Source organism: Caenorhabditis remanei, chromosome V (genome assembly GCF_010183535.1).
Source record: "Caenorhabditis remanei strain PX506 chromosome V, whole genome shotgun sequence".
Lineage (NCBI taxonomy): Eukaryota > Metazoa > Nematoda > Chromadorea > Rhabditida > Rhabditidae > Caenorhabditis > Caenorhabditis remanei.
Genome location: NC_071332.1, coordinates 4710259 through 4724892, shown reverse-complemented (window position 1 = coordinate 4724892; position 14634 = coordinate 4710259). Strand labels below are relative to the sequence as shown.

Genomic DNA, 14634 nt, shown 5'->3' with positions numbered 1-14634 from the left:
TGTAAAATAGAATCCTCTATCGAATGAGCCAGAAAACGTAAATTTTGAATCGAAAATTGATTTTTTTTGATACAGAAAAACAGATTTTCAGAAAATCGAGTGTAATTTTTTTGGCAGAAAACTTTTTTTTAAATAAAAATTGCACAGAATGTACTTGAAGATGACGGAAAACTATTACAATTTTTTGAAAAAGAAATATTGGAGAAAATGGCAGAAAATCTGTTTTTCTGTATCAGAAAAGTCTATTTTCAACCAAAATTCACGTTTTCTCGCTTATAAGATACAAGATTTCATTTCCTGATGGATGGGACCTTTTTTCATCAATTGCGACGTCTGAAAACCTGAAAATACTGCGTTTTCAGTGCAAAAATTAAAATAATTGAATTAAAACATGAAAAAATCGGTTGTAGTTCTTTTTTGTAGTGCGGGAGACCGTGAATTTCACAATTTTTTTAAAAAAATTCTTACTTTTAATCACCGCATTAAAATTATTGGAAATCGCCAAATTATTCGGGCCATCCATATCCAGTGGTCTTTCGAAAAGTGGTCCTTCGAAATGATTGCTCATTTGTGGCTAAAAAAATTATTTCATTTTTTTTCCGTTCTCATTAAAAAGTTCGCCTTCGCAAATCTCCAAAATCTCCAAAATATCTCCAAAATAAAAATAAAATAAATAAAAAAGAGGCGGAGTTCACTTTCGCAAGCCGGGCACGCGGTTTTCGCAGTTTTGCCGCACGTACTTTACATTTTCGCTATTTTTCAAATTCGAAAACAAATATTTTCTTTCTAGTGTTTTCTGTTGATTTTCATCACTTTTTTTTTTTCAGAAAAACACAAAATCAGGTGATTGATCGCCTAAAAATCATCACGGGTACTCAAAAATCGTCATTTCCTCTATAATTTCCAATTTCTGCCTCACTGACTCCCCAATTTCCTCCAAAAATGGCGGATTTCACCACGGAAAAAGAGCTCGAGGATATTATTCATCAAATGGGACAACATATTCAAAGTGGTGTACAACTGGCGAAGCTCAAAAATGGTAATTTTTCGAATAAAATTCAAAATTAAAAAAAAACAAATTTAATTCAATTTTTTCCAGAAATCAACAAATACCTCCACGAAGAGTCGTATTTGTCTGAAAGTGAAGGAGGAGATGACGTGTTGAATGAATCACTTTTTGCATCATTATCGATTGATCCGGCCGCCCGATTTTTATGGAGACAAAGAGAGGATTTAGAGACGGGAAAGATGAATATTCAGTCGCCGATTGTGTCGAGAAGTGAGGAAAATGACTTAAACTGCATGAAAATGAAGAAAAATATGGCTTTCTCGTGAAAAATGAGTCAAAATCGGTCTTTTCGCACATTTTAGTATAAAAACCAGCTTGAAAATGTTTTTTTGACGATTTTTTAGACATTTTCGATGAGAAAGTGAAGATTTGGATTGTTTCTCAATTAAAAATGTTTTTTTGTCGCTTGTGCCAGATTTTTCAGGCATTTTCGATGAGAAAGTGAAGATTTGGACTGTTTCTCAATTAAAAAAAACATTGTTTTTTGGCTGTTTTGAACCTTTTTCAGTATAATTTCCACATTTTCTGTAAGAAAAATGTATTTTTCAGATTTTTCTGTCATTTTCGACTCAATTTGCATAGTTTTTCCCTCAAAAAGAGGCGAAAACCTGTATTTTGTTGACTGAGAAAGTGACATTTTTGAACAGTTTTCAGCATGATTTCCACATTTTCTGTCAGCAAAATGTGACTTTTTGATTCAGTTTTCATTCTGGAAAGTCATTTTTCTTCTGTTTCAAAAATTTATTGCATTTTTTCACCGAAAACACATGATTTTCGGACGAAAATCTTTGAAAAATGGGATTTTTTTAAATTCTCGTTTTTCCTCATGCGATTTTTCTACAAAAAAAATTGAAAAACACGAATTTTGAACACTGAAAACGCATCTCTTTCTCAAATTTCTGTGATGAAAATGAAAATTGGAAATCGAGACGAAAAAAGGATTTTTAGAGTTTAAAAAGAGATTTTCAGTCAGAAAAGATGTCTCAAAGCTCAAAACAAGATTTTTGGCTGTATTTTGAGCCGAATCTTCAGGTTTTTGACTCAAAAATAGATGTTTAGGATGGAAAAGTGGAAAAATTTGATTTCACAAACTATTGGCTGAAAACCCAGGTTTTTGGATCGAAAACTAGAGATTTTGAACTGAAAAACATCATTTTTTTGAGTAGGAAACATTAATTTCCAGCTTAGAAACCTAATTTTTGAGTCAAAAACCACAATTTACCGTTTTCCCCTCCATCAGACTTGTCAAAAATCGGGCGGGCCCGGGCCGGGCCGAGATTTTTCTTGGCCCGGATTCAAAAATGGGAACCCGTTTTTACCAAATTTTATTTGAAATTTTTCGAAAAAATAGAGTAAAAATGCTTAAATTATCATACATATTCACATTTTTCAAAAAATTTCCAAAAAAAATTAAAAACTCAAAATGTTTCAAAACAAGCCTTGATTTTCAGGTAAAAATATTTGAAAAGTGGGATTTAAAAAATTAATATCATCCGGTTTCTCGTTTTTTCTCATCAAAAACGCGATTTTTCTACATTAAAAAATCTGAAAAACGCTTAAATTTCTCCCATTTCTCCTCTATTTTATCTCCAGAATTCCCCCCGTTTTCACCCTCCATATCCAGTTATTTTTCCATTCCAGAACGCCAAGGCAAACGATATGTCTACGAGAATCTGGAATTCCCCGATGTCAATGACTCTGACGGTGACGACGAAAAAAGCGCAGCACCCCGTGAGAATTTCGAAGCCAAATCGTTGATCGATCAAGCGTGGCGAAGTATTCATCGAGCATATGAGACGTGTCGGGGAGCCAATGAGGTTGGTTTTCGGAAACAAATTTCGTTTTTTGAAACGAAAAATGTTGTCTTCTATTCGAGAAGTTTTCAATAAATTGAACTGGAAATTTTTCAAAAAATCTTCTGATTATGCTGCTAAAAGTCTTGAAATGGAAGAGCCTGGCACAGAGGTTACTGTAGAGAATCCAGAAGAACAGGTAGATCCAAAAAGTGTGAAAAGCTTCAATGTTTAGCTGAAAAAGTGCTGAAAATTCTGATTTTGAATAGAAAATCGGGATTTTCAGTTAAAAATATTAAGTTTTTCAAAAAAAAATTTTTTGCAAAAATTACATTTTTTTCATGCAGGGACCCATTTTTTAAGTGAAAAATTTCTATTTCAAGCTGGAAATATGCTTAAAGTTTTGATTTTGAATGGTCAATCGCGATTTTTTGCTAGAAATATCAAGTTTTTCAAAAAACAAATTGCCAAAATCGTAATTTTTCCACGTACAAACCCATTTTTTAAGTGAAACATTTCAATTTTTCAACAAAAAAATCATCATTTTTTACTGAAAATAGCCTAAACTTTTCCAGGTAATGGACAAACTCTCCAGCGACGGTGGTCAACCAGAAGATCTAACAGATGAGGAAGTGGAGGACGAAGAAGAAATCGCTGAATCAGTTTCAGTCGGGCTGACGTCATCTGAAAATCCATCAGATCCAAAAAAATCAAATTTCATCATCCGAGACCCAAGTGTTCGTCCCGTCCGGTCACCCAAACCGGGAAGAGTTCCATATAAATTCGATCCAGTCACCAGATATCATCTTTATAAGTAGGTTCAATGCAAACGCGCTCCATTGAACACCCGGCAAATTCGAAATTTCCAGAAACGAATGGGAACGACACCCGGCGCCTGGCGAACTCCGCCGTCTGTCACTCCGCTGGAAAGTTCGAGAATTCATGCTTCGCCACGATGTGCCACGTTTGACGGCGAATCCCGAGGGAAAGGCGATTCATGAGAAGCAATGGTCGCCACAACCTTATATGGACTGATTTTATGCAATTATTTCTGAAAAGGATCTCATTTTTAAGTGTAATTTTAAGCCCAAAGATCTCATATGTACAATGAATATAAATATTCCTCAATTTCCCCCATTTTTTTCCTGTTTTTTACCCAGAAAAATTCCTTGTAAATCGGATTTTATACTTATTTAGCATTTATTAAATCTGCAATTTTCACCTTTTTTTATTTTTTAGATGAGTATTCGTAAAATGCAAGAGAAATTTATGCTCGCCCTCGGCCAGCACAATATTCCGGGACTCCGTTGGGTGTTGGAAGGATTTAATAAGTGAGTAGAAGTGTGGAAAAAAGAAAAAAGGGAAAAGTCGGGGAACGGACTCGAACCACTGACCTCTTGTGCGCGGTGACCGCCGCGTTCCCACCTGAGCCACCCGGCCGCAAACTGAGTGTGGTCCCTATCGCTCCCTTTAAGTCGGCACCAGAGAAGCTTCCAAAAGAATCTTGGTGTTGATCAACGAGATCAAAATTTTTTGATTAAAGAAACGAAATCACCGAAACCCCAAAAATAACCTTTAGAGATAATATAAATGTTTGGTTTGACCTCGCTTCTTCTTCTTCTCTTTGATTCTGCAACAGATTTTAGCAGAAGTGCAACATCTCTTTGTTGTTGTTTAGTCACCAAACGAGTGCATTGCACTTACCGATCGTAGAACCATAAACCAGATCACCTTTTGCAGCTACGACATTCAACGAGTGAAAGAAGTGGGTGCGGATCGCGCCGCTGCCGAATGGATCGTTCGTTGCGGCGGAACGATCAAGTTCACGCAGATTGGGGAGAACTTTGCGGATTATAATGCTCTGGTGAAACGAACGGCTCAGTTGGATCCAAGACGTGCCGAGGATAATGTGACGTTGGAGACGATTCGAGCGGAGGACGCTAGTGTTACGGGATTCGGGTGTCGCCATTTTGGTAATACCTGCGGGGGAAAATGGATTCAAGTTTTTCAATCGTTTTCAGTAGCCTAATGCTAGAATAGACTAAACAGAGATACAGTAGACCAATAGTTAATCTATATCACAGAGTTGTGCGGAATTCCGACTTCCGACTTCCGTCATTCCCTAACTGTGAAATTTAAGAAGAATACATTTCGCAGAAATACATGGAAAAATGGTCAAAAAGGACAGAAAATAGGCTTTTCTTCTGCCAAAAACTAATTTTCCACAGGTTTTTGCGAATTTTATGATTTCTCTCTTGGAATTTCGAACTTTTGCGAAACAAACTACTTCCGACTTCCGACTTCCGTTTTGAAATTTTTACTTCCGACTTCCGTTTTAGAAAAAACTTCCGCACAACTCTGCTATATCATAATGAAACAACTTGTTTCTCCGAAGTTTCCACTATAAATTTGAGAATTCCGGAACCTCCGACATTCTTAGATCTCACAGTCCCCGTTTCCTTTTCTCGAAATCATGAACTCCCTCTTGAATCCAGTCTAGTCTTCCCCTTTCCTCACTCTCTCTCATAAAATCTTTTCCAAATTTCCAATCTCTTATCCAATTACAAGTTACAGTAGTCGTTAGTCGTTTTATGTGGAAACCCATTGTTACCGATGGTCTAATGAGTTCCGGGCCCAACCCATCGTTTGCAACTTTATGTATAAGAGTAAATTAGAACGACCAAATTCCAGTAGTCGCAGTCTAGTCTAGAAAGGTTGCTGGATGGTTACACTCTTTTGGAAATCAGCATTGTCGTTCTCTTGACTCTAATAACGTACAAACTATAAACGGGACGTAACAATGAGTTTTCACATAAAACGACTAACGACTACCGTAACTACCGTAACTTGTAATTGGATAGAAGATTAGAATGAGTAAGTGGGAAAGGGGAAGACTAGAATGGAATGGGCTAGATAGATCATCGAAAGTTGGATTCTAGAGGAGCTTTTCGCTTTAGGGAAGACCATGATATTAGTTTGGAGTCATGGGACGTGACCTATATCATTAAAAAGCTGAAATCACGCTGATTTCCAATATATATTCAGTTTTTGCCACCGGTGCCTGGTATTCGAGAAAAGCAAGGTCAAAGTTTTTGAAAAATGACAAACTATTACCTTTCTGACACGCGAAAAATTTTTGCAATTTTTTCCAATTTTCGCGTATCAGAAATGTAATAATTTGACATTTTTAGAACTTTGACCTTGCTTTTCGCGAATACCAGGCCTCGAGTGCAAAAACTGAATATATATTTGGAATTAGCGTGATTTCAGCTTTTCAATGATATAGGTCACGTCCCATGACTCCAAGTGGTGCTGGAATTATCTGGAACTTTAAGAATCTCCTATATATATATAGTAAGTTTGTTTTCCAGAAAACCTGTCGGCCATCAAAAATGTCTCCTTCATTCGCTGTAAGAATTTCCACGACTTTGGCCTCGAATACATGGGACAACACGTCGGCGGACATCTCAAGAATCTCCACATCGAAGAGTGCCGTCGTATCACTGAATTCGGTCTGGAGCATTTGAAGGCGTTCACCGCACTCGACAAACTCACTCTTCGCAATCTGAAGGGTGTCCACGGAAAGGAGAAAGTCGAGGAGAAACTTCGTGGAGCACTTCCGAAGACCACTGAGATTCAGTGTGAACTTTGATTCGGATAATTTTGTTTTGTCTTTTCTGTATCTAGATTGTTTTCTTTTTTCGATTTTCCTTGTAAAAATTCCTCAAGAAAGGTAAAAAAAAGTAAATAAATTCGATTTGCCACCGATCAACAAAACATTTTTGGTGGCGGCGGCAGCGGTCGGTCGACCGATGAAAGAAAAGTGAAAAAGAATGAGATGATGACGATGATAAACAATTTGTTGCGGTCATAGAAATTGTGATAACAATTTCAGAAATAAAACGGAAAATTAGGTAATTAGTGGACAAACAGACACACAGAAAGACGTAGTAAACTTTGACAAGTCGGTTCTGTGTCTCGTTTTGTCCGGATGTCCCCAATTTTTATATTTTTATATCAAACAAACCTCCAGCTTCATTTTTGTGGTTGACAACTTTTTTGTAGGAATTCACTGAAAAAAGTTATGCCACCATTTCTCCGCGTCTCTCTCTCCCTCATCTCTCACCGCCGCCTCCACCTAGGAAAACCGTCATATCTCAAAAGCATGAAGAGCTATCAAAAAGTTGTCAACTACAAAAATGGAGCCCTATGTCTATTCTATGTAACCATAAAGTTTCGGGAGATAAAGATGAAAATTGACGTCAAGATAGCCTTCTGAACTTGAGACATTTTCACTAAAATTCAAAAATTTTGAATTTTTTGAAGTTATGTGAATGAGCTGTTGCTACACTTGCTTTGTTTTTTTAACTTTGAATTTTGAACATTCAGACCCCCCGATATCCGGACAGAGACATTTTTGTAACAATTTCTGTCTTGTAAGAGAGACCACAAATCTTACAAATCAGTAAAAAAATTTCCGTTTTCACATAAAACCCCTAACGACTACTGTAACTATTGTAACTTGTAATTGCATAGGTAGAAGATTTTTATTTTATTTTTTTCATGTAATTAGTTTTCTGTGACTAGATTGGATAGAGGTAGATCAAAAAGTTATTTTTATGTGGTTTTGTGACGTTTCCAAACTTCTCAAGTTACAGTACTGACAGTAGTCGTTAGGGGTTTTAAGTGGAAACTCATTTTCACTGATGTGTATGATTTGTGGTCTCTGTTACAAGACACAAAATGTTTCAAGATGTACTTTTAGATTTTGTGAAATATAGCATCAAGAACAGCTTATGAAACTTTAAAAGTTCCAAAAAATTCAAATTTCAGTGAAAATTTCTCAACTTCAGAAGGTTATCTTGACATCAATTTTTATCCGAATATCCTAAAACTTCATGGTTATATAGAATAGACATAGGGCTTCATTTTTGGGGGAGGGGGGAGAGACGCAGAGAAGGCGGACGCTCTAGCTTCTCTGCATCTCTTATTATACTGTATAACTTTAAGCGGCCGTATCTTAAAGGCATGAAGAACTATCAAAAAGTTGTCAACTGTAAAAATGGAGATCTAGATTTGAATAATATTTTTGTAGTTGACAACTTTTTGATAGCTATTCATCCTATTGAGGTATGGCGGTTTTCCGGAAGACTCCTTGGAGGTGACGGTGAGAGATGAGGGCGGAGAGAGACCGAGAGAAATCATGGCATAACTTTTTTCGGTAAATTCCTACAAAAAAGTTGTCAACTACAAAAATGAAGGTGGAGGTTTGTTTGATATAAAAATATAAAAATTGAAGACATCCGGAGAAAACGAGGCACAGTACCAGGTTGTCAATGATGGCCAATAATTTTCGAATTTTACTCTGGTCGTTTTTCTGATTGAGAGAGAAAAAAACAAATCGATTAGTGAAAAAATGAACTTCATTAGTTCATAGTCAAAAAAGCAATTAAAACTGAATAAAAATCGACGGAATAAGCATGAAAAGGAATTGCAGGGGAGATGGAAATGTTGTATCAGAAGAAGAGAACAAAAAAGAAATGAAAAAAGAGAAGAAAGAGAGACTGGGGTGAGGAAAACTTGCAAAAAAGAGTGAAAAGAAAAAGAAGACAGTGTTTCAGACAAAAAGCAAAAAAAAACTAGAAGATTTATGTAGATCGAGGCACAAAAACGGCGACGGAATCTCATGGCAATGTAGATCGGAACGATGGTGTGGGAGGACGAGGATACGGTAAGGACCAAAAAAAAGAAAAGATTTCAGAGAATTGGACAGGATGGGATCATCATATACTATAAAAAATGACATTAAAAATCTACAAAAAATTCCAAAAAAAACAGCATTTTCGGAAGGCATTATACCCCGTAATTCAGGCACGCGGATGATATATTATCAATGTGCTCACATCAAAAAAAGGAGAAACAATTAAAGAATTAATTAAACAACGGCTTCCTCCATATCGGCATCCAGTTTGAGCATCTTCTCGTTTAGTGTCGATACGTTTGTCGATACGGTAGCCGAGACGGGAGTGACGACTCGAGTGTCGTGGTCTGGACCCATTTCGTAACTGAATGTTCGGTAGCCTTCGAGTGGTTCGGAGCATGAGAGGAATCTGGAAGAAATTTGGGGTTTTTTGGTGGATTTTGGGGGAGGGGGGACACAATATGTTGAAAAAACACGAGTTGTTACAAAAAACACAAGTTGTTACAAAAAACACAAGTTGTTGCAAAAAAAAAACACAACTTGTGGTTGCAAATCACTGCTGTTTACAGAAAGATACAGTTCTCACACAGAACAACGACCCAAGCGTGTGTTACACAAGTACATACACACAATTTGAAAAAAAACACAAATTGTTGAAAAAAAACACAAATTGTTGCAAAAAAACACAAATTGTTGAAAAAAAACACAAATTGTTGCAAAAAAACACAAATTGTTGCAAAAAGACACAACTTGTTGCAAAAAACACAAGTTGTTGCAAAAACACAAGTTGTTACAACGTGAACACAAATTGTTGCAAAACACGCAACTTGTTGCAAAAAACACACGATTTGAAAAAAAAAACACAAGTTATCGCTATGAACCACAAGCTTTGGTACAAAAACACAAGTTGTTGCAAAAACAAGTTGTGGCGAAAAACACAAGTTGTTGCAAAAGGAACACAAGCTTGTGTTACATAAACACAGACACACACAGGTTCAAAAACAAAAGAAACTTGGAAGTTGTTGTAAAAAACACAAGTTGTTGCAAAAAACACAAGTTGTGGCTATGATCCCCTTTCATTTCAAGATCACCTAATCCAACGTACCTGATGTTATGATTAGGTGGAATATAGAAGATATCTCCCCTCTTGACCTCATACTGCCCGATCAGCTGATTCTTCGTCGTCGCCTCCTCAATAGTTCCCTTTCCGCTTGTAACAACAAGAATCGATGCACAATCCAGTGTGGGCAGCATCATCTCCTCCTCACTTTGATCTACACCCACTCGTATTCTGTGCAATTGGAAGTCTTTACAATCTGGTGCATACATGTCAACACATTCGGTCAGCTTCATCTCGGGCACCAAATAGTCACTCTGCTCTGTCATTTTGTAGTTCAATGTCTTGCAAAGGGCGTCTCTATCGATATATTTCGGAGTCATGGCTGCTCGAATCGTGTTATTTGAGCATCCGACACACTCGACGCATTCTCCACTCAGATATGCGTGAAGCTCTCCGGCAGCGTAATAGCAACATTGTCCTGGTTCGAGAATCATGTGATTGAGGAATAGTGGAGAGAAGATTCCAATGTCATTCGGGAAATCGATTGACATTTTTCGAATCACTCCGACTGTCACTTCTTCGACTGCTCCACGGAGACCGTTGTCGAGTTCCTTGAGAAGTTGGGAGACCAGTTCCTATAAAAAATTGAACTTTTTAGGATGCTTTTTGAGAAATGAACATTGCTAAGCTATTCTTAAAAAGTGTCTAGCAGCGTCAGAAATAACCCAAATTCAAAAATTCTTGTTGGAACATGAATACCAAATCTAGCTCTATATTTTTCTAGTTGACAACTTTTTGATAACTCTTCACGCATTTGAGATACGCGCCTTCAAAACTAGGAGGAGATGGAGACGACGCTTCTCTGCGTCTCCCCCTTCTTTTCTCTCGCCTTTCTAGATGTGTCATCTTTGAAGACGCGTATCTCAAAAGCTAGAAGAGATATCAAAAAGTTGTCAACAACAAAAATGAAAATTAATAATAGATGAATTCAAAAAACTAAATATAATTTAAAACGGATAACTAGAAAATAAGCTTTATCACTTCGAAAATTGATTAGTTTCAACAAAAAATTAAATTTTGATTCTTGGATTTAATGAAGTATATCTCAAAAGATATAATAGCTATCAGAAAAGAGTAAACTACAAAAATGAAGATTAACACTAGAGCATTATGAAAATATAAATTTGGCAAAGACCTGACTGGTTCAAAAATTGGCGCGAACCTAATTTTTGAAGTTATTGAGATTGAATTTAACTGAGTATACCTCAAAATTTAAAATGACTATAAAAGCCAATTAAACACAAAAATGAAACCTTTGATTTTTACTGTTTGAAAAATTAAAATTTAAAAAATCTGATATTATTTAACCCTGTGACAAGCTGTACAACTTTGTCATTTTTCAAGTGGTGCCGTGAAATAACGCATATTGAAATTATAATAACTTTGGGACTATGAAAGTAGTTGTCACTTTTTAAGAGTTTTTTTGTATCAATAACCAAATCGAGACCAAAAAGTAAACATCAAAGAATACAAACACCAATTTCGTCGGTTCAAAAATCAGTTTGTCCTTTCCCATTCGGAAAGTACACTAGAAACCTTTGAACGATTTCTTATCTCTTTCTCCTGATGACAAACACTTTTTTTTATCTCAATAAAACCAGATGTTCATCTCATTTGGGTAGATCAAGATCATGAGATTGATACGTAGGAAACTGTTTCGATTCAAATTAAATTTTTAAAAAACTCACATGAACAATAGTTGTATCTATAGTCATCATGAATCTGAAGCATTTCTCCAAGTATTCCCGGGAATAGTTGTATTCTGGCGAGTCTTGGTTCACTGAATCCAAATTCTTCATTTGCATTATACAGTATTCGAGGGGCTTTGTATAAGTATCACCTCCGAAGAGTAACCGGAATGATGGGAATGCTGAAATTTAATTAATTAATCAATTACTTTTTGAAATTTAGATTATAATTACTCTGCAAATTTTTGAGAATCTCTCTAGCCGGTCGGAATCCACACAGCAATTCGAAGCGTGTTAACGCGTAGGCCAACTCTGGTTTATGGTTTCTATCTGGATAGTTGACTGGGTCATTTTCATGCAATTCACGGGCTTGCTCCTGAAATCTTATTGAATGAAATCAATCCCCGCAAAGAAATACGCGTACTTTGGTTGGATGAACCTGTAGCGAGAGGGTGGTTCTGATCGACATCACTTTCATGATGAAAGGCAAGTGAATGTTCTTTGCCGAATTGTTATTTGTCAAGGGGGACGGATGCTTGGCGAGGTATGTCGATAGGCGGGTGGAGCACTTTTTGAGTTGAGCAGGACCGTCGGGGTGGGTTCCCATCCAGAGCTGAAAGACACATATTTGGAATGGAGGCGCTGGGTATATACATGGAACGGGGCTAGCCCTGCATTTTTGTAGTTGACAACATAGCTTTCTAAGCTTTTGAGATGCGCGGCTTCAAAGGTTGACCGTGAGGAAGCGAGAGGGACGCAGAGAAGCAAGAGTGTCTGACTGTCTGCGTCTCTTCTTCTCACTGTATAACTTTAAGCGACCGTATCTCAAAAGCGTGAAGAACTATCATAAAGTTGTCAACTACAAACATATTTTTCAAATCTAGATCTCCATTTTTGTAGTTGACAACTTTATGCTAGTTCTTCATGCTTTTGAGATACGGTCGCTTAAAGTTATACAGTGAAAAGAAGAGACGCAGAGAAGCTTGAGCGTCTGCCTTCTCTGCGTCTCTACCCCTCCCCTATTGTTGCAAAACAAACGTCCTCAACCTTTGATTGAGTGTTCAAAAAACCATTTTCGAAACGAAAAATCAGGTTATCTTTTTGTGTCCTACGAAACCGAACCGGTGGGTTTGATCAGTTTGTGAAACCCTTCTTTATTTTCTGCAACAAAGATCAGCAGAGATCAAGATCACGCCTCGAGCGAATGCACTTTTTAAACAGTTTCTTTCTGCAGAAAATGAGAAAACTGGGTGACGCCTTCTTTAGGATTTTGCAGATAAAGATTGCTTAGTTGGGCATAATCTTTAGAATCACTGAGAAGCAAAATTCCAAATTTATTTCAAGGGACAATTCTTCATGTTGGAAATTTTTTCGTTAATTGGAAAATCGGTTAAGAAGAAACATATGATTTCTCAAAGAGATAGCAAGAGGAATTTTTTTTTGAAAATCGGATAGTATGAACAGCTGAAGGATATAAGATACGACGGATTTTTATAATATTTTTCTTACAAAAACCTTAGAATATCAAAACGATGTCAGTGTAACTTTCAGCATTCCAAAAATGTCTTTCTTCAAATTTTACTTCTCAGTCATCAGTCATCATTTTCTTAATTGCTGATCAACATAGTGTGTGAAAAAAGGTCATCAAGGATCAAAGTCTGACGGGGGGATGGCTAGAAATGACAAATAAACAAGAGAGTGGTCAAGTGGAAAAATTTAGATTTTGATGGCAAATGGGAAACTTTCAATGTCAAAATGTTCAAATTCCTGGAGTGTTAACTCAATTTTTCATATCCTTGCTGATCAAAACTTTGTATTAAAAACTTCTAGAACAAAGATAAATGGAAAATAATTTCAGGTAATTACCGTAAAAAACAATTAAAAAAAACATTTTGTAACACTATGCCGTTATATTTTTCAACTATCTTCCAGAAAAGTATTGAGGTTTTTTAGTCTCTTAAATGTTCACTAAAAACTTCTCTAGACATTCTGTTTACTAATCTTAGTGCTATACTAATCAAGTTGATTTCAATCAAAATCATGAGAAATGTCCAGGAGGATTCTATTTTGAGCATGTAAGAGGTGCCGTTAAAATAGAGTTTTTACGGTATGTACCTTTAGCACTATGGTAAACATTAAAAGTTGAGCAACCTCAAAATATCTTATTTTTGACACTGCCTGCGCTTACAATTAACGGAATACTAAAAACCGTGATCGAAGGTTATGATCAAAATGTTTGCAACACTCCAAAATTCTGTCTCCAAGCGGTTTTCGTGTTGCACCGCACCTTCAAGTAATAACACTAACTAGGGAATGATCCGGACTTATTTCAAAACTTTGATTAAATATTTTAAAATAAGACCTACATTGTTCAATAGTTCGAAATCTGAGAAATTCCAAACTGCTTTCAAATTTTGCAGAACGCCTCTGGGGATCGAAAAAATGAGCTCAAAGTTTGACCACTGATTTCCTTTTTTTCCAAAACAATTCTGAATCATTCCCTAGTAAGATTCAGAATTCGAAAGAGGGCAACGCTAAGATTAAGAGATTTGACAACATAGTTTCTATAAACAACCGTGTTTATATTCTAGTAGGTTTACTACAAACTACAAAAATGGTATAATTGTGGTTCATGTAGCATCGTATTACCAAAAACTGATAAAACTATTGTCAGAAATTGTTCGCCTTCTTTCTCCTTACCTCCGCATACGGTTTCTTGTTATCAATCTGAAATCCGTCGTGTCCGTCGGCAAACAGTCGTGCCACCTCACTCTCCTCACCATACTTTCCCCACGCATACTGTTTCACGTGGCACTGCAGTTGTTCCATCCTCTCTTTCGACGAACACACACACACAAACGGAGGAGAACCCCAAGCTTTGTCTGTCTGAAAAGAATATCGTGGTTTGGAAAAAAGTTTATCATGGGGTAGAGTATCGAGTAGATGACAACGAGATAAAAGTCTGTCGAGAAGGAGACGGATGACACGCTGTGCCCACTAGTGACTGGGGGTGAAAAGGCGAAGTGGGTCAGCGAAGCGGAGATAGGATTTCGAAGAGTAGCACTTGTAACGAACGATATATCTCCTCTATGTGTATAATCTAATCGATAGGCTAAAATGAGGGGAAAATATTTTTTGTTGGTCTTTAAAGAAAAAAAATTTTGAGGGGGGTAGGTAGGCTAAACCGTTTTGGAGGGGAGGGGAGGGGCTATCAGGCTATCGGGCTATCACATGAGAGAGAGAGAGGGATAGATAAAAGTGCA

General features: G+C 36.8%; 3 protein-coding genes across 3 annotated transcripts; 2 read left to right on the top strand and 1 right to left on the bottom strand.

The window, feature by feature from the left end:
- Positions 1–942: 942 nt before the first annotated feature.
- On the top strand, positions 943–3897 carry GCK72_017312 (uncharacterized protein; the record flags this gene model as incomplete). Its single annotated transcript, XM_053732019.1, has 5 exons — positions 943–1039; positions 1100–1279; positions 2711–2886; positions 3438–3676; positions 3732–3897. The coding sequence occupies 5 exons, from the start codon at positions 943–945 to the stop codon at positions 3895–3897; spliced, it is 858 nt and encodes a 285-aa protein (XP_053580932.1).
- Positions 3898–4131: 234 nt separating this feature from the next.
- On the top strand, positions 4132–6514 carry GCK72_017311 (uncharacterized protein; the record flags this gene model as incomplete). The annotated part of the gene is made up of 3 exons (XM_003088033.2): positions 4132–4193; positions 4603–4835; positions 6234–6514. 3 exons carry the CDS (start codon positions 4132–4134, stop codon positions 6512–6514), a joined length of 576 nt encoding a protein of 191 aa, XP_003088081.2.
- Positions 6515–8797: 2283 nt separating this feature from the next.
- On the bottom strand, positions 8798–14200 carry GCK72_017310 (uncharacterized protein; the record flags this gene model as incomplete). Its single annotated transcript, XM_053732018.1, has 6 exons — positions 8798–8972; positions 9669–10258; positions 11372–11553; positions 11606–11747; positions 11796–11984; positions 14072–14200. 6 exons carry the CDS (start codon positions 14198–14200, stop codon positions 8798–8800), a joined length of 1407 nt encoding a protein of 468 aa, XP_053580931.1.
- Positions 14201–14634: the final 434 nt, after the last annotated feature.